This window comes from Lentinus tigrinus (genome assembly GCF_003813185.1).
Source record: "Lentinus tigrinus ALCF2SS1-7 unplaced genomic scaffold L226scaffold_2, whole genome shotgun sequence".
NCBI classification, from domain to species: domain Eukaryota; kingdom Fungi; phylum Basidiomycota; class Agaricomycetes; order Polyporales; family Polyporaceae; genus Lentinus; species Lentinus tigrinus.
The window spans coordinates 1,926,678-1,941,744 of NW_027137911.1; the positions used below are offsets into that span (position 1 = coordinate 1,926,678).

At 57.3% G+C, this 15,067-nt stretch overlaps 8 protein-coding genes and 1 non-coding gene across 9 annotated transcripts; 7 read left to right on the forward strand and 2 right to left on the reverse strand.

Annotated features, from left to right (window-relative positions):
• Window positions 1-65: 65 nt before the first annotated feature.
• L226DRAFT_136305 (uncharacterized protein) lies at window positions 66-946 on the forward strand. The gene has a single exon (XM_067672299.1). The coding sequence runs from the start codon at window positions 212-214 to the stop codon at window positions 782-784; it is 573 nt and encodes a 190-aa protein (XP_067541941.1). The 5' UTR covers window positions 66-211; the 3' UTR covers window positions 785-946.
• L226DRAFT_586696 (uncharacterized protein) lies at window positions 868-1,534 on the reverse strand (the record flags this gene model as incomplete). Its single annotated transcript, XM_067685583.1, has 3 exons — window positions 868-1,151; window positions 1,215-1,283; window positions 1,334-1,534. 3 exons carry the CDS (start codon window positions 1,532-1,534, stop codon window positions 951-953), a joined length of 471 nt encoding a protein of 156 aa, XP_067541942.1. The 3' UTR covers window positions 868-950.
• Window positions 1,535-1,630: 96 nt separating this feature from the next.
• Window positions 1,631-1,720, forward strand: L226DRAFT_t22. The gene has a single exon. It is a non-coding gene; the product is annotated as a tRNA-Thr (tRNA).
• Window positions 1,721-1,942: 222 nt separating this feature from the next.
• L226DRAFT_499624 (tryptophan synthase beta subunit-like PLP-dependent enzyme) lies at window positions 1,943-3,291 on the forward strand. Its single transcript, XM_067677732.1, has 4 exons — window positions 1,943-2,290; window positions 2,353-2,417; window positions 2,495-2,965; window positions 3,026-3,291. The coding sequence occupies exons 1-4, from the start codon at window positions 2,029-2,031 to the stop codon at window positions 3,221-3,223; spliced, it is 996 nt and encodes a 331-aa protein (XP_067541943.1). The 5' UTR covers window positions 1,943-2,028; the 3' UTR covers window positions 3,224-3,291.
• A 2,446-nt stretch (window positions 3,292-5,737) lies between these two features.
• L226DRAFT_430194 (uncharacterized protein) lies at window positions 5,738-6,061 on the forward strand (the record flags this gene model as incomplete). Its single annotated transcript, XM_067674690.1, has 1 exon — window positions 5,738-6,061. A coding segment is annotated over one exon (324 nt), but the record flags the coding sequence as incomplete, so codon positions are not given.
• Window positions 6,062-7,408: 1,347 nt separating this feature from the next.
• Window positions 7,409-8,858, forward strand: L226DRAFT_566155 (uncharacterized protein; the record flags this gene model as incomplete). The annotated part of the gene is made up of 4 exons (XM_067683870.1): window positions 7,409-7,484; window positions 7,531-7,585; window positions 7,641-7,908; window positions 7,971-8,858. 4 exons carry the CDS (start codon window positions 7,409-7,411, stop codon window positions 8,856-8,858), a joined length of 1,287 nt encoding a protein of 428 aa, XP_067541945.1.
• A 231-nt stretch (window positions 8,859-9,089) lies between these two features.
• On the forward strand, window positions 9,090-10,573 carry L226DRAFT_566156 (methionine aminopeptidase; the record flags this gene model as incomplete). Its single annotated transcript, XM_067683871.1, has 7 exons — window positions 9,090-9,518; window positions 9,629-9,777; window positions 9,842-9,941; window positions 10,003-10,207; window positions 10,264-10,313; window positions 10,368-10,436; window positions 10,493-10,573. 7 exons carry the CDS (start codon window positions 9,090-9,092, stop codon window positions 10,571-10,573), a joined length of 1,083 nt encoding a protein of 360 aa, XP_067541946.1.
• A 418-nt stretch (window positions 10,574-10,991) lies between these two features.
• On the forward strand, window positions 10,992-12,364 carry L226DRAFT_557028 (aromatic compound dioxygenase). Its single transcript, XM_067683154.1, has 5 exons — window positions 10,992-11,068; window positions 11,127-11,519; window positions 11,571-11,651; window positions 11,708-12,017; window positions 12,077-12,364. The coding sequence occupies exons 2-5, from the start codon at window positions 11,357-11,359 to the stop codon at window positions 12,297-12,299; spliced, it is 777 nt and encodes a 258-aa protein (XP_067541947.1). The 5' UTR covers window positions 10,992-11,068; window positions 11,127-11,356; the 3' UTR covers window positions 12,300-12,364.
• Window positions 12,365-13,518: 1,154 nt separating this feature from the next.
• On the reverse strand, window positions 13,519-14,805 carry L226DRAFT_549969 (superoxide dismutase mitochondrial; the record flags this gene model as incomplete). The annotated part of the gene is made up of 4 exons (XM_067682716.1): window positions 13,519-13,934; window positions 13,988-14,187; window positions 14,338-14,617; window positions 14,671-14,805. The coding sequence occupies 4 exons, from the start codon at window positions 14,803-14,805 to the stop codon at window positions 13,857-13,859; spliced, it is 693 nt and encodes a 230-aa protein (XP_067541948.1). The 3' UTR covers window positions 13,519-13,856.
• Window positions 14,806-15,067: the final 262 nt, after the last annotated feature.

Here is a 15,067-nt window from a genome sequence, read left to right on the forward strand (position 1 = left end):
GTCAGAGGTACCGTCACACCTGCAGGTTCAAGGCAGGCTTGATTAATGGCCACGCACCAACTCGTCAGTATTCATAGTTGACACGTTAACTCGCCGTCACTTGGTCTGCGGTGCCCAATCTTGACATTGACAGCCGCACAACCTCTGGTCTCGCTCGTGCGATCTTTTCGGCCTCGGGCGGAACCTGGAACAGACCTGGAAAGATGCGCATATGCACACTACGCGTATGCATATGCATGTCTGTCAGTTGCAAACGGAACAGCAGGGAACAGACCGCAGACCTGAGCCTGTTCAGGACCTAAGTTCCACCTCGACATCTCTCCATGTGGTCCACCACCGCCGTGCATCTAGACCAAACTGCACCCTACAGCCACCGATACGGGGAGGCTCCTCCGGACGCTTCTCGTGTCAAAAAGTACAAGGCGAGGAGCGGCCAGGAACACGTGCATTGACAGATTCGCAACATTGCGGCGACAGGGCCCGGGAAGCCTCGCCAGCATGGAGATTCGTGGGGCTGGTGGCGGTGTCCGAGCATACTCACCTTCAATCAAGCCCGTCTTCTCTGCTCTACGCAAGCATGCTCTGCAAATTGGCTGCCTGTTCGTCCTTGCCCCACTTCGCGCGTTTCACTCAGCCAAAGATTGATTCGCCTGAGGGGCAAATGCGGATGATAGACAATCGACCGCGAGCCGCCAGATCTCGGTGCAGAAACGGGGAATCGCCGTCTGTTAGAGGAGTCACAGGAATCCCGGAGCCGCCACTGCGATGCAGCCGAGTGATATAAGTGAGACATCATCGAGGCCAAAACGGTATGTCTTCGGCCGCAGTGCGTGCCTCGGATGCAGTGTCGCCATCTTGTCGCAGTAGCCATAGCTCTTGGCGCGCAACTTGGGCGTGGCAGGGCCTGTTGAGTCGCCCCGCGGAGGCTGGAGCGGCAAGACCTAGTTGTGCTAAGCTTGATGATTGTGTGCTTTTCTCGATAGGAGAAGTTCGTCCAACAGCTCTGCGACTTTCTTCTGAGCATCGACTTTCTCGGTTTGGGCGCCCCGGAGCTCAGCGTCGCGCCGTTTGGCGATCTGCGCTTCGTCAGACAGCAACAAAAGCAACTTCATAGAGTGTATCGTCGACATGAGGGAGTTGGCTGCGCGTATCTACGCGTATAAGGCATAGTTGAGGGATTGTCGGGGGCAATGATGGGGGACGAGCAGACGCACCATGGACTCTGCGCGGCATTGCGCTTGGAACGCCTCCTGTGCGACGCGGAACTTGTCCTTGTCGCCGATCTGCGATGACCGTCAGTAGAAGGTTTATATAAAACATGTGGTACACGCACCCCAGCGAGCGCGACAATGTCCACCATGCCGTCCACAAGTGTCTCGACCTCGACGTCTACACGTCTGTTCCATTCTTCCTCGATCGCCTCGAGATATTCGTCGGAGTTCTGGTCGACTAAGGGCTGTGTCTGACGCTGCAATAGTCTCGCAGTAGGCAGCGCAGACGGACGAGAGACGTCAGTCTGAGGAACGTCTGACATCGTTGAGTACGGATCGGAAGAGCACTGAGCAGGACCCAGGCTGAATAGGGCTTGTCATAATGTTGATATATTAAATACGCTTTCTCGAATGTTGTATCCCGTTTAGCTCAGTTGGTAGAGCGCGTCACTAGTACTTGTCGTTCACAAGTTATGACGAGGTCAGTCGTTCGAGTCGGCTAATGGGAACGTCCCCAGTTGAAGTACACTTTTTTGGTTGTGAGTTCCTCTGTTTGAGGGAACTGTTTTAATACTCCTCTATTGAGCGTGCAGGAGTGGTAGGGCAAGTTGTGGTTTGCTTTCGACTGATTACAGGAGTGTTATTTGCTGAGCCTTCAGCTTGGGCGTGCTCCGAGTCATTCGCACGATGATATGCACCGAAGTGTATCGTCGATTCTAGATCTGAGTGCACGTACTTCAAGTTCTCTCCTAGTCCTTCTCATAGTACGCTCTGCTGTCTGACGTGAGTACAGCTAGGTAAATCGTTTGTTGCGCCGATGGGCCCAAACACAACGCAGTCGCTCCCTCTTGCTCGCAGTTCCGTACTGGCTGCCCACAAGACGATTTCGCCTCTGATACATCGTACACCGGCTCTCACATCTTCTTCGCTATCTGGGTCTCTTCCAGGAAAGAACCCGCTTTACTTTAAAGCGGAGAACTTCCAGAAGGGGGGCGCATTCAAGTTCCGAGGTGCCAGCTACAATCTATCTTGCTTAACGCCAGAAGAACTCGCAAAGGGTGTATGCACGCATAGCTCAGGTACTGTACCTGTCCCATCCAATCTAACCCCGCAAGCAGTACTATTACTGAGACACAGGTAGGAAACCATGCCGGAGCCCTGGCCCTGGCGGCACAGCAACGCGGAGTCAAGTGCTATGTGGTCATGGTGCGCGCCCACATACCACTAACTTCTATCCACACCATCGAGTCCGATCGACTCATTCCCCTTCCTCATTTTCCCAGCCCAACAATTCCGCGCAGCCCAAGATCGATGCGGTGCGCTCGTACGGAGCCTCGATCACGTTCTGCGAGCCCAACGCACCCGCGCGCGCCGCGACGCTAGCAGCGGTGCAGGCACAGACCGGCGCGACGTTCATCCCCCCGTATGACTCTGTGAATACGATATTGGGGCAGGGGACCGCATTGCTCGAGCTGGTGGAGCAGGTCCCGGAGAAACTGGCCGCTGTTGTTGCGCCCGTCGGGGGCGGTGGGCTCCTCGCTGGGACAGCGCTCGCTGCGGACGGGACAGGAATCCGCGTCTTTGGTGCGGAGCCCGCGGGCGCGGATGATTGTGCGCGGGGCATTGAGGAGGGAAAGCGAAGACCAGACGTCGACGCTCATACTATCGCAGATGGCCTGAGGACTCCCGTCGGGGTCCTGAATTTCCCCATCATACAGGAGAAGGTCGAGAAAGTCATCACTGTGACGGACGAGGTGCGTGTCATATGTTTGTGGTTCTGCCATGTGCGGTGCGTCTTTCTGACCTGACAATAGGAAATCATCGAGGCCATGCGTCTCATGTGGGAGCGCATGAAGATCGTCGTGGAGCCCAGCGGCGCAGCGGCGTTTGCTGCCGTTCGCAATAAGCAATTCCAGGAGCTGGGCATCCAAGGTGCCATTGGGATTATCATCAGTGGCGGAAACATTGACTTGTCGAAGCCCTTGCCATGGGTCCGCGTCCATACGGAATAGAGTCCCGATGAATGGCTTGTAAATAACGACTGTTATGAATCGGCAGAAGCGGCTCCCATCTCCCACCTATATTGGTTAACTCACATCTTCCATCGATCGGTCATCCAGACTGCTGCATGCCAACCTGCAGAACTTTATCGCCCAGTAACAGGACGTCAATGGAGAATGAACACCCCGGACTTGCTATTAAACTTTCAGCAACCTTGCTGGACGTGTTCGGATCGGTGCCACCACGCGGCCGAGAGCCTGATGCGAGCACTTCATGCCTATAAGCTGGCAAGTCAATGGCAGGAGTCAGGCAGGAGGTCTATATATCGAGCAGGCTGACGCGCCTGCATACATGTCGCGCACTGCGGATCCTTGTCATGGGGACAATATTGATGTTCTCGGGTCTCATGCATTCGTGGGTAGCGAGCACCATGCGGGCAAAACATGCCATCTTCGGCCGTATACACGGCGGATTGAGCCCAGCCCGGGATCCCCGATGGAGTACGTGGTTAACCCTACCGAGCCGCCGTGACACGGGCTGATATACCGTGACACTGAAGATGCCATCGTGGCCGCAGTCGAGGTGGCCCCGGCGAGCCCGGTCGACTGACGGGAGACGGTCACCACGAGCCGTGCCCGATAGGTGCGGCGTGCCCGGTAGGTAGAGGTGGCCATATTCCAATGATGTTGAACATTGACGTGAAGTATGACAAAGATCTGAAGTCAGAGAGGTGACAGCGTCAACGCTGGATCCTGCCGTGGCGGTCGCCGATACGATGTGGACAACAATGTGAAGGTGAACACCGCAAGTGGATAATGATCTGATGATACGGTACATACATACAATACAAGTGGCCAATCTGTGATAGTCGTCGTCAAGCATAGCGTGGCGTCATGGTGTACGGTCTAGTGTGTGTGAGAAGTCCAAGAATACTGCCCCCTGAATCTTAATCTGTGTCTGTGTCTGCGAGTACACACGGACTCGCCCCGCCGGCACACCAAACATCCTAACATCTCGGAGACTCGACTGGGAAGAAGGGCGAACCCAACAGGGAACAATCCGGAGGGGCCGTGCATGGGCACTACCGCACCTCCTTCGGCGGGACCCACTCCGGGATGTTCTTCCAGTCAAACTTCTCGCTCTCGCTCTTGAACGCTTCCAGCGCCGCCTTCGGCACCAGGTCGGCGTAGTTTGGTGGCAGCAGGTCGTCGTACTTGGTCGCGCCAGGTCGGTAGAACTTCTTCTTCCGTGCCGACGTAAAGTCAGGCTTCGACGACTTCGAGCTCGTCGATGAGATGTTCTGGTTCTGGTTTTGCGATCCGAAGAACCCGGTGCCAGACCCAGAACCGGAGCTCGTGGTGGACATGGCGGAGGGGAGAGCCGTCAGGCCCGAAAGTCCAAGCGTGTTCTCTGGAGTCTGTGCTTGTGGGGGCTGGTTGGTAAGCGAGCCGAACACGGATGTTGGCTGCTGATCAGTTGTAGTTGCAGGGGCCGACGAGGTTGAGCCAAAGGCGGACTGTACTGGTGCAGTCGTCGGTGCGCCGAACGCTGATGAGCCAGACGACTGCCCGAATGCCGACTGCCCGAAAGCAGAAGTCGTGTTCGTTGAGTTACCGAACGCTGATTGCGCCGGTGCGCCCGTCGACCCGCCGCCAAACGCAGACGGCGTACTACTGCTTGCACCACCGCCAAAGGATGACTGGCCGAAGACGGAGCCCCCAGGTGCCTTGTTCGACGCCGCCATGCCGAACGCTGATGGCTGTCCGCCTGCAAACGCAGAGAACGCCCCGCCGCCGCCACTGCTCCCACTCGGGCCCGCGTTCCCTGACCCAGATGCGGGTGGATTCGCGAAGGCAGAGAAGGCGCCACCACCACTCCCACTCGCACCAGAGCCAAATGCAGAGGTCGAGGCGGGCTTCCCAAACGCGCTCTGGCCGAATGAAGACTGGCCAAAAGCAGATGTGGTCTGTGGTGCCCCGAACGCCGACTGGGCGGCCCCCCCAGCTGGCTGCCCGAACGCAGACGTCGTGCTTCCTTGAGCAGGCTGCCCGAACGCAGAGGTGCTCCCTTGCGCGGGTTGGCCAAACGCCGACGTCGTGCTTGTTGAAGGCTGCCCGAAGGCGGACGTGCCTCCGGCCGGTTTGCCAAAGGCTGACTGACCAAACGCAGATTGGCCAAATGCTGAAGTTGTCGTACCCGAGGCGGGTTGACCGAACGCAGAAGTTGTTGAGCTTCCAGCGGGTTGGCCGAAGGCAGAGGTTGCACCTCTAGCGGGTTGGCCGAATGCAGATGTAGTTGAGCCAGACGCAGGCTGACCGAATGCGGACGTTGCCGAGCCGGACGCAGCCTGCCCGAAGGCTGAGGTAGTGGGACCGCCCGCTGGCTTCCCGAACGCGGAGGTGCCTTGTGCAGGCTGACCGAACGCGGACGTCGTGGCGCCTTGAGCAGGGGCACCAAATGCAGATGTTGTATTCCCCGACGCAGGAGCACCAAACGCGGACGTGGTGGCGCCCTGTGCAGGCTGACCGAACGCCGAGGTGCCTGCAGCAGGCTGCCCGAACGCTGAGCCTCCGGTGGGTTTCCCAAACGCGGACTGGCCAAACGCTGACTGTCCGAAGGCTGATTGTCCGAAGGCGGAGGTGGAACCGCTCGTTGAGCCCGATCCGAAGGCGGAGGGCGTACCGTTGTTTGAACCCGACCCAAACGCGGAGGTGCCTGAGCTTCCGGTCCCACCACCAAAAGCGCCAAAGCCTGATGGCTTCCCGAACACGGAAGAGGATGAAGGAGCACCAAACGCAGAGGTGCCAGTGTTTCCGAAGGCGGATGTTCCTGAACTCCCGAATGCAGACGAGCCAGGGACCCATGGCGTGGGAGTGCCACCCGAGGTATGTGCTTCGTGGCTCTTAACAGCATGTGCGTGTAGACTTTGCATATTGGCACGGGCATTAGTGAACTGGGCTTGTGCTGCGGCAGTTTTGTCCGCCTCGTATTTGATCTGTGTGGCGGGCGGGTAAGAACACGAACAGGAGACAAGAGACATTACTCCGCGTAGCATGTTGATAGTCAACAAATCGTGGACGAAAGCTAGTCTGAAACCCGGCATTGCTCTCCCGGGGCGCGCCCACTGGTGAATTGAACTCAAATGCGACGCTCACAACCACTGAGTTGATGTGCGATGTCCCACCAGACACCAAAATCAGACACAGGGCATGCATCGCAAGACTGGAACGCGACCACGATGAAGCAAGCGTGGACACAACAGGTCCACATGACGTTGATTCAAGACGCGTTCAGCATGGATCGAAGAGATACACGGTGTCATGTCCTCGGAGAAGTGAGAAGTCGGGAGACGTACATAGTCCTGGGTGGTCCCAGCTTTCGCCGCCTGTGTGGCCCTCACCCGCATCTCCTCCATTGATTCATCCAGGTTGCCAATGAGGGTGGGTTGCATCTTCGCGGGGCCGTAAGACGACAAAGGCCATACTGGCTTCTCGCTCTCGAGGTCTCGGGTGATTGATTCCATGCTGAAGGTCGCCATAGCGCAGATCGTAGAAGAATGTTAGACGAGTTGCGGCCGGTCAGAAGGAAGAGAGGCGAACGTGAATAGGGTGGCGGTGGATGCAGGTGCGGTAGTTCCTGCGCCAGAGGCTGTCCATGACTGGTCTAACGTGGCCACGCCACAGTTGTATTACAGGTCGGAGCGTACCCCAGACAGAGACAACAAAGTCAGTCTAAAACAAGTGGGGGAGAGATAAACACGCACTTCCGAACCCGCCTTGTCTCTGGCCCTCACGAGGGTGCTCGTTCCTGCAATTGTTCCCGAACTTGCAAGTCCCGCGTAAATAGTACTGGCAGACAGCCTGCATGCTCATGAGATTAAAGTGCGGTACGTGTATCGCTTTGACATACCATCTGAATTCAGACGAGCTGGATGAGCGTGAATGAAGTGAGTACTTGATAGCAACGAGCTCGAAGCTCCAGTTGGCGGCGACAAAGCGGTGGCTGGGGTCAGTCAGGTGACGTAGGACCCCGCCCAACCGCGGGCCTGGCTTATGGCAGGCCTGCACCGAACTCTCATCTTGTCTTGACTTCTCCGCTGCACCTCAATTTCCCCCTACACGCACATACGCGTGAGCTCGTAGTCCTCAAAAGCTTTGAGCTGCATAGCGAGACGTCAATCAGGACGGAACAACACCATGAAAGCGGAGGACACTCAACCAGCACCACCAACTACCACAACGTTTTCTGCGGCACAATGGCCCCAGACGAGTCGTGAGTGTGCTCCTGTCGACGAGACATTGCGCTCATGCTCGCTCAGAGATACCAATCGACCCCGCGCTGCAACAGCAGCCCCAAGTCCCGCAACACTCGACGTAAATCAAGGCGTCGTTTCGTGACCTTGGTTCTGCGTGTTGATAGTCTCCACAGAACCACGCCGTACTCGCACTATCAATATAGCCACTACGCTCAGACATCATACAGCCATTATCCCCAATACGCGCCGCAAACACACCAGCCGGCGTCGACGTCACAAACGCAAACTCAAGCTACCTCAACACCACAGCCAACCGTCGCATCCACAGTGATCAGGCCCGCGACGCAGCCTACACAGACGCAGACACAACAGTCTGGGGTGGACACGACGGATGTGGCGACGCTGAATGACGCGTTGGGGAGCGCAGGAGTGGACCTCAGGGTGCGTCTCATTGTCAAACTGTCCTATACTCGCTCCCAATACGCATCCCTACGCCCCTCTAGGCAGAGGAAGAGACCCTCCAGCGCACAAACGACCAGTACTACTCCTACCGTCCGTACGAGGACAGGTCGCGCAAACAGCCAGACAAGCCCCAGTTCGACACCCTCTACCTGGGCAACACCATGCGCACCGTCAGCGCCCGCTACAAGATTCCCACCGTTCCGAAGGAGTCTGTCGACTACGTCGCCCTCGCCCTCCGTTTCCGCCTCCAGAACCTCCTCACCTCCATGATCGCCGCTGCAAAACACCGCACAGACACCCAGTTTGACCGTCCCGCGAGCACATACGAGGACGGCTCGCCTATGTGGAGTATCAAGGTCCGTTCGGACATTGCGAAGCAGCTCGAGGCACTGCAGAAGGCATATCGCGAGGAGGACGTGCGCGAGCGGCGGGAACGGAAGGAGAGGCAGGACGCCCAAGCCGCGCAGGCGGCGGCGCTCACTGCCGCCGCGAATGGGGCGGGCGTAGAGGGAGCGGGCGCAGAGGATGACGGAGGACCAAAGAAGAAAAAGAAGAAAGAGGGTCCCGGGGTCACAGCGCGGAACATGTCGGAGGACGTGCGGAAGAAGATGTCGAACGCGGTGGCGAGTCAGGCTGCGGGGTTGGGCACGGGCAAGTACGCGTGGATGTCCGCTGCGAACGCGGCGGCAGCGCCCCCCAAGCCAAAGCCCGCCGCACGCGCGGGCACGCCTGCGACGACTACAACTCCCGCGGCAAGTGCGAGTTCAAGTGGATGGGCACGCCCGTACCAGGGCTCGAAGTCGACCGCGCAGCAGCAGCAGAAGGATGCGGATGGACGGCTGGCGATCACGCTCGCAGACGCAGTGTTCGTGGTGAACAACGAGAAGGGTCACGGTGGTGGACGGGGTGCTGCGAGAGGCTGGACATAAGTCGCTTGAACCACGGACATTCTCATTCCTTCGTGTGCGTATTTACCAGTCGTTTTTGCTGTGCTGTGTGTTCGATGTATCGCTAGCTTTCGTACGCTATAATGTTCACCTGGATGCCGAACTTGCGATTCCGAGGTGGCGCTCGCGCGCGACTTGACTTTGGTTTGGACCACCACGACCCTGTGCTAACCCGTTTGCTACGGTTTCATTGCCAGTCTCTAGTATCTATCTATGCGCTTTCTTGGTTCTCTATCTCGTCCACTCGTTCGTGCATCAGGCTCTCGCATTGCAGCAAGTCCTGCGCGCGTACAACCTCCCAAGCTACCTCGCTTCAGGCGACACACCAGCTCGACTGCAAGCCACGAGCCCGAGCAGGCAGAGCCCTCAGAACACGACCTGCGCTATGGCTACTACGACGTGATACTACCTGAAGAACCTTACGTCTGGGGAACGTCGCACATCATCCCTCGCGGAGTGCCTCCACATATTCGCAGACCACCGTATGTACCTGACCGGGTGAACCCCGAGGCGAGCACCCCCGAGGAAGGGCCTGCTGCCACCGCGCGGAAGTTGATCACGGACACGGAGGACTTGGTGCGTTTAAGGAGGGCAGCGCAGCTGGCTGCGAAGACGCTGCAGTTCGCGGGAACCTTGGTTCAGGTGAGTATGTACTAGTTATGAGTATGCGTGTTGGTACCATCCCGCCATACATGCGGGCCCAGACGCGAAGACGACAGACCAGCTCACAGAAGGACTTCATACGTTCATAGGTCGGCATCACGACAGACAAGCTCGACGCGGAGGTGCACGAGTTCATCCTCGCACACGGCGCGTACCCGTCCCCGCTTGGCTACAAAGGCTTCCCCAAGGCGTGCTGCACCAGCGTGAACAACATCGTCGCGCACGGCATTCCAGACGAGTTGAGCCCGCTCCCCGCATGACTGTCACGCCAGCCCTCATCGCCCCGACGGCGGACGCCGCAGTCGGCCCCTGCAGGATGGAGACATCGTGAACGTCGATGTCACAGTGTACTTGGACGGGTTCCATGGGGATACCTCGAAGACGTTCCTCATTGGAGATGTTGTATGTGCAGTCGTCATGCGACTCTTTGTAGGCGGAACGCTGACCAATGGCCCGGATACAGGACGAGAAAGGCCGTGAGCTTGTGAGCGTGACAGAAGCTGCTCTTGAAGCAGGTATTGCGGTCTGTGGACCCGGAAGGCCGTTCAAGGGCATCGCCCAGGCGATCCGTGAAGTCATACGGGGCAAGGACTTCTCCGTTTCCCCCATGTTCACTGGACATGGCATCGGGCGTGAATTCCATCGCCGCCCGTGGATATATCACGACGGTACGATCATATGTGGTTCAGTGTACGCCAAAAATTTTCTGACTCTCTCGGTGCAGTGAACCACGAGCCTGGTGTCATGGAGCCTGGGGATTGCTTCACCATCGAGGTGAGTGCATGCTGTTCCCAAATCCCGGGTTGTCTGACATGGGCTGCGTTGTAGCCTGCCGTTGTTCAAGGGGATGATCCTTCGGCCGTAACTTACCCAGACGGCTGGACGGTGTCAACAGAAGTATGTGCATCGAACCGGCTTCCTTCTACGTCGCTCACCATTGAATCGCTTCACAGAATTGCGCTCGCTCAGCACAGGCCGAACATATGGTGCTCATCACTGATGTTGGCGCGGAGGTGTTGACGAGACCGACTTAGCTACTGCCTGTGCACGGTGACATCAATTCGAGAGCACCTACTTTGCATCAACAGAACTCATGCGTGCTACTAGATACGTCTTGTCCGCTCTCGTTTGCGCTGCGTCTTGCTTGAGAACATTAGCTTCATGCACAGATGCGTGCTACATAGGCTCTCCGAGCTGTCTGAGCTCTCGCCCACGTACTCCACGCGGTTCGCATGCGCCCGTTGGGATCATGCTCGGCAGACTCAAATTCCAACACCACGACAATCATAAGCATTTGCATACGAGAAGCTGTGGCGGTGCGACCGAACGTCGGCTCTGTGACCTGGGAATTCACCTTCTCCTGGGACGATTACTCGAGCCACACGAACATGCTGACGATGCTTTACTCATTTACTAGCCCAGAGACTTGCGGAGTGACGGCAGCATCCGACACGAGACTTCGCTGTCTCTGAACCGTGGGAGCTGATGCACACACGGGGTAGCAGTCCGTTGAACGGGACATTGTGAAGGTTGTACGATTCATGTTGCTTCGCTGCAACGGTGATCATGCTGACGTGGACGTTACAGAAACATCACCTCGCGAGCTTTTGGTCGTAATCATGCTGAGCTTTGATACGTCCACGAAGTCGACTGAGTTATGAGATGGCGCACGACACTTCAAGTCGGCTACAGCCCAATCGCGTATAAGTAAGAGGAGGTCTGAGGACCCTTGCCATCTACTGAAGTTTTCGACACTGCCAACTCCCCGCCGAGCCACGCACAACCGCAAGACAATACTCCTCTGCTCCGTTTCAAGGATGGCCCCTTCGACCATGGCAAACTGGGCTCCATACGTCGGCATCAGCATCTTCGTACGGCTGTTCTGCGCCCTCCGGTCCACATGGGTCATGATCGTTGTCGACAACCCAATCCTGTGGCTCTGCGGCTGGCGTGGCGGAAACCTCCTCGATGACATTGAAGGTGCGTATGCCGTCCCAAGTGAAAGGGTTCGTCGACTGAGACCATTCGCAGGCCCCTTCTACATTTTAGGCTCTCCATCGGTCCAGGTCTCTGAGGGGAAAGGTGTCCTCGCCTCTGCTGACTTTCTGAACAGTAAGCTTGACCCGTCCGCCGTAGCCAAGGTATAAGCTCACCCCCTAGACGCGCAGAGTTTGATCCCTTCCTGTTCGTCCTCGAAGTCAAGGATACCAAAGGCGACCCCGTGCCGTACGCGAAGCTCGACTGCTGGCACGCAGACACCAGTGGGAGTTACTATTTCGCGTCCTACACTCTCCGGGGCAAGGTCACAGCCGATGCTCAGGGACACCTCGAAGTGCTGACCGTCCGGCCGGGAGACTACGCCAGCCGTACCGGCCACCTGCACATCGTCGTCACTGGCACTGAGGGCAAGCACAAGCCGATGACAACCCAGGCCTATGTGTGCCCTGGCAACGACCCGGAGCGCATGTCGGGCGACATGTACGTATAGCGTCTAGTTGGTGGCATCCGTGTGGCTAACGTATGATGTGGGCATGCAGCTCGAATCACTATCGACCTCGGCCGGATAACGGCATGGTGTCTTGTCGGGCAATGCCATCTGCGAACGGCGGGAAGGAATATCTCAAGTTCCCTGCTCTGTCCGCTCAAGAAGCTGATCTAGCGAAGAGCGTTGGGTACTGGAATGGAAAGCTGAAGGACCACGGGGTAGAAAGGGAGGTTATGGCGGTGGCGCGGCACACGATTACGTTGACGGCCTTCTGATCTGGGTGTAGAATTGCTGAGCTGAGCAAGTGCTCCACTGTACTAAGAATCTAGTAAAATATGGCTTGGAAGAAACTTCAGCCCTACGCACAAAGACAAACCTGCAGCCCGGCGAGCGACGGGGGGTAGGCACAAGTCATGATCGAGGTATATCGGGGAGTGGATAAGTAGTGGATCTGAGCCTGTTGCCTATTGTAGTCGAGTGTAACGGACGCGGGCTCCTTCTGGATCGGTGGAGCTTGATGAGGTAGCGTTCGAGAGGGCTGTCGTCGGAGATGAAACCGTGGAGACCATACAATAGGAAGTCGTAGTCTAGGGTCGCCAGGACGCGGATGCGGGAGCACTCTCCCTTATCCGCGAGCGGACCAGGCTGTGATCGCGCTCTCGACTCTTCCACCAGCCGTTGGCGTGGAGCTTGCGGTAGTTCACGACTTCCAATATTTGCCTTGCCTTCCTTGAGAGCGCGTTCATCTTTGTAGAATAGAACAGGGGTCTCCGGTCTTCGATCTGACACTGCAATCAGCTTCTTGAGCATGTAACAAATTATATAAGCGAAGCGAAGATTGTCACTCGAAGCTCATAACGTAGAGAGAAGAAAGGAGACATGTAGATATATGCGGACGTACCTTCGCACGAGCGATAGTAGCCACTCTTGCACCGTTTGTTTCTACAAACCGTGCTCCATAACGGGTAGGCTCCCATCGTCGCCGTCGCGCACACGCATACCCAAGCTCGTTCTTGATGGTCTGCACCTCGATGTCCGCCAGGACACCAAGGGTCGGAGTTTCGCTTGATGATCGAGACAGGACAGTCGCAGTTGTTGTCACTCGGGTAGAGGTGGGCTCCATTTGAGTCCACGAAAACGCTGCCAGTACAATTTACATATTGCCGTGAAGAGTCGTGTTTTCCGGACGAAAGAGACTGCGCCGACCGAGCGCGAGTCGCACCCAAGCAACGTTCGAAGTAAAGCTTTGCCTGGATGATTAGCCGTGGGACATGATTGCGCGTTAAACCTACAAGAAGACCTCAGGAGGATGCCGGAGGGTTTGCGGGGAGATGCGTCGAGGACATATTAGATTAACTCAGCTAAGCAGAGGGTTCAAGGAGAAGTCCACGCCGCAGTGAGAACCTCCCTCAGAGTTGAAACTACCAGTGGAGCCTCTAGTGAGGAAGCTGGTGCGTGCTCGGATTTGGCGTGTTCGTCCAGCGCTCCAAACCGGCCCGATCCGAGGTACTCAACTCCTCCTCCTCGTTGCCAGCTGTGTCTACGCATGGCGACGATGGCGACATTGCAGGAAAGCAAGAACAATAGTGCATATGGCAAGTTAGTAACAAGTCCACACACCTATCCGCTCTCCGCGTGTACCTATCCTACAGCCAAGTCCATCCCGCGTCTCGGCACGACGTCTCCTCCCTCCTCCTTGTTCTCTTCTAAGTAATCTCCAGGCGTACTATTACGTGCTCCGCCGTAAGTCTTTTCGTCGTTGACGCACGAGACTGCGTTCAGGCACGGCCTTCTCGTTACGGTACTGGCACGCGGAGACACGCACATCGGCTTTAAGCGGACTTGGCGGCCTCGACGAAGCGGCGCTCGGCCTCCTTGAAGTTGATGACGTTCCAGATGGCAGTCAAGTACTACGCGAGAGTTGTCAGGTTATGCGCTGGCGCGAAAGAGAAAGACAACTCACATCGGCCTTGACGTTGTGGTACTGGAGGTAGAAGGCGTGCTCCCAGATGTCGATGCCGAGGATGGGGACGTGGGTGAGGAGCGGGTCCTGGTTGGGGGTGGTGACGATCTCGAGCTTCTTGGTGTCGGGGTTGTATCCGAGCCAGCCCCAGCCGGAGCCCTGGATGGCGGCGGTGACGGAGTTCATCTTCTTCTTGAAAGCTGCGATAGCGAGTTAGCGGCCGTGGGTGGGGGGAGGGCTCGACGCGGATACGGCATTTGGAACGCAGAACGCGTGCGACGAGCGGACGGCCTGTAGGCCGCCGCCACGGACGCATGACGCGTCTTACAAACGTCGGGCACGACACTCACCATCAATGCTGCCAAAGTCAGCGACAAGCGCATCCTTGAGGGGGCCCGCAGCGAGCTCGCCGCCGCCCTGAGCCTGGGGGGCGAGGTTCTTCCAGAAGAGAGAGTGGTTGATGTGACCGCCGCCGTTGAACTTCAACGCGGACTGGAGCTTGATCTGTTCCTTCGGGGAGGGCGCCTTGGCGTAGGACTGCTCTGCGGCGTTGAGGCCGTTCACGTAGGCCTGGTGGTGCTTGCTGTGGTGGAGCTCCATAATCTGGCCCGAGATGTGCGGCTCGAGAGCCTGTGTGCATAGGCTCAGTGGGCTGCTCGGGCGGGGAACGGAGGGATACCCACATCATAGGCATAGTCGAGCTTGGGGAGCGTGTGCACGCTGCGCGCGGCCAGCGACAGCGACGCGGCGGGAATGGCACGCGCACTGGGGCGGGCGGCGCGGACAGCAGAGCGGGCGGCGGTGAGGACAGCAGACATCGTCGTCGGTCAGAGAGTTCGTTGGCGAGGACGGCGAGCAAGGGGGGCCCTACAGTGCTTTACAAAACTGTTTCCAGAAATTGTGCTCTGGCGCTATTTTAATAATATCTCCGTAACGCGTAACCCTATTAACATGATTCAATTTGCGTTCAATTGCAGTGTTTCTTGGCTTTCCAACGATATATAATATGTGCGATTTCGATAACTTTGGACCGAGATAATATTCAATCTTTGACCACACCTCCTGGAAACAGTTCTGTAA

Bases quoted from the DNA above. Each gene is read 5' to 3' on its own strand.
- L226DRAFT_136305 (XM_067672299.1), top strand. From the start codon at position 212: ATGCACACTACGCGTATGCATATGCATGTCTGTCAGTTGCAAACGGAA.
- L226DRAFT_499624 (XM_067677732.1), top strand. From the start codon at position 2,029: ATGGGCCCAAACACAACGCAGTCGCTCCCTCTTGCTCGCAGTTCCGTA. The intron at 2,291-2,352 runs GTACTGTACCTG...AGACACAGGTAG, and splicing joins TGTATGCACGCATAGCTCAG to GAAACCATGCCGGAGCCCTG. The intron at 2,418-2,494 runs GTGCGCGCCCAC...TCATTTTCCCAG, and splicing joins TCAAGTGCTATGTGGTCATG to CCCAACAATTCCGCGCAGCC.
- L226DRAFT_557028 (XM_067683154.1), top strand. From the start codon at position 11,357: ATGGCCCCTTCGACCATGGCAAACTGGGCTCCATACGTCGGCATCAGC. The intron at 11,520-11,570 runs GTGCGTATGCCG...GACCATTCGCAG, and splicing joins CCTCCTCGATGACATTGAAG to GCCCCTTCTACATTTTAGGC. The intron at 12,018-12,076 runs GTACGTATAGCG...GTGGGCATGCAG, and splicing joins GAGCGCATGTCGGGCGACAT to CTCGAATCACTATCGACCTC.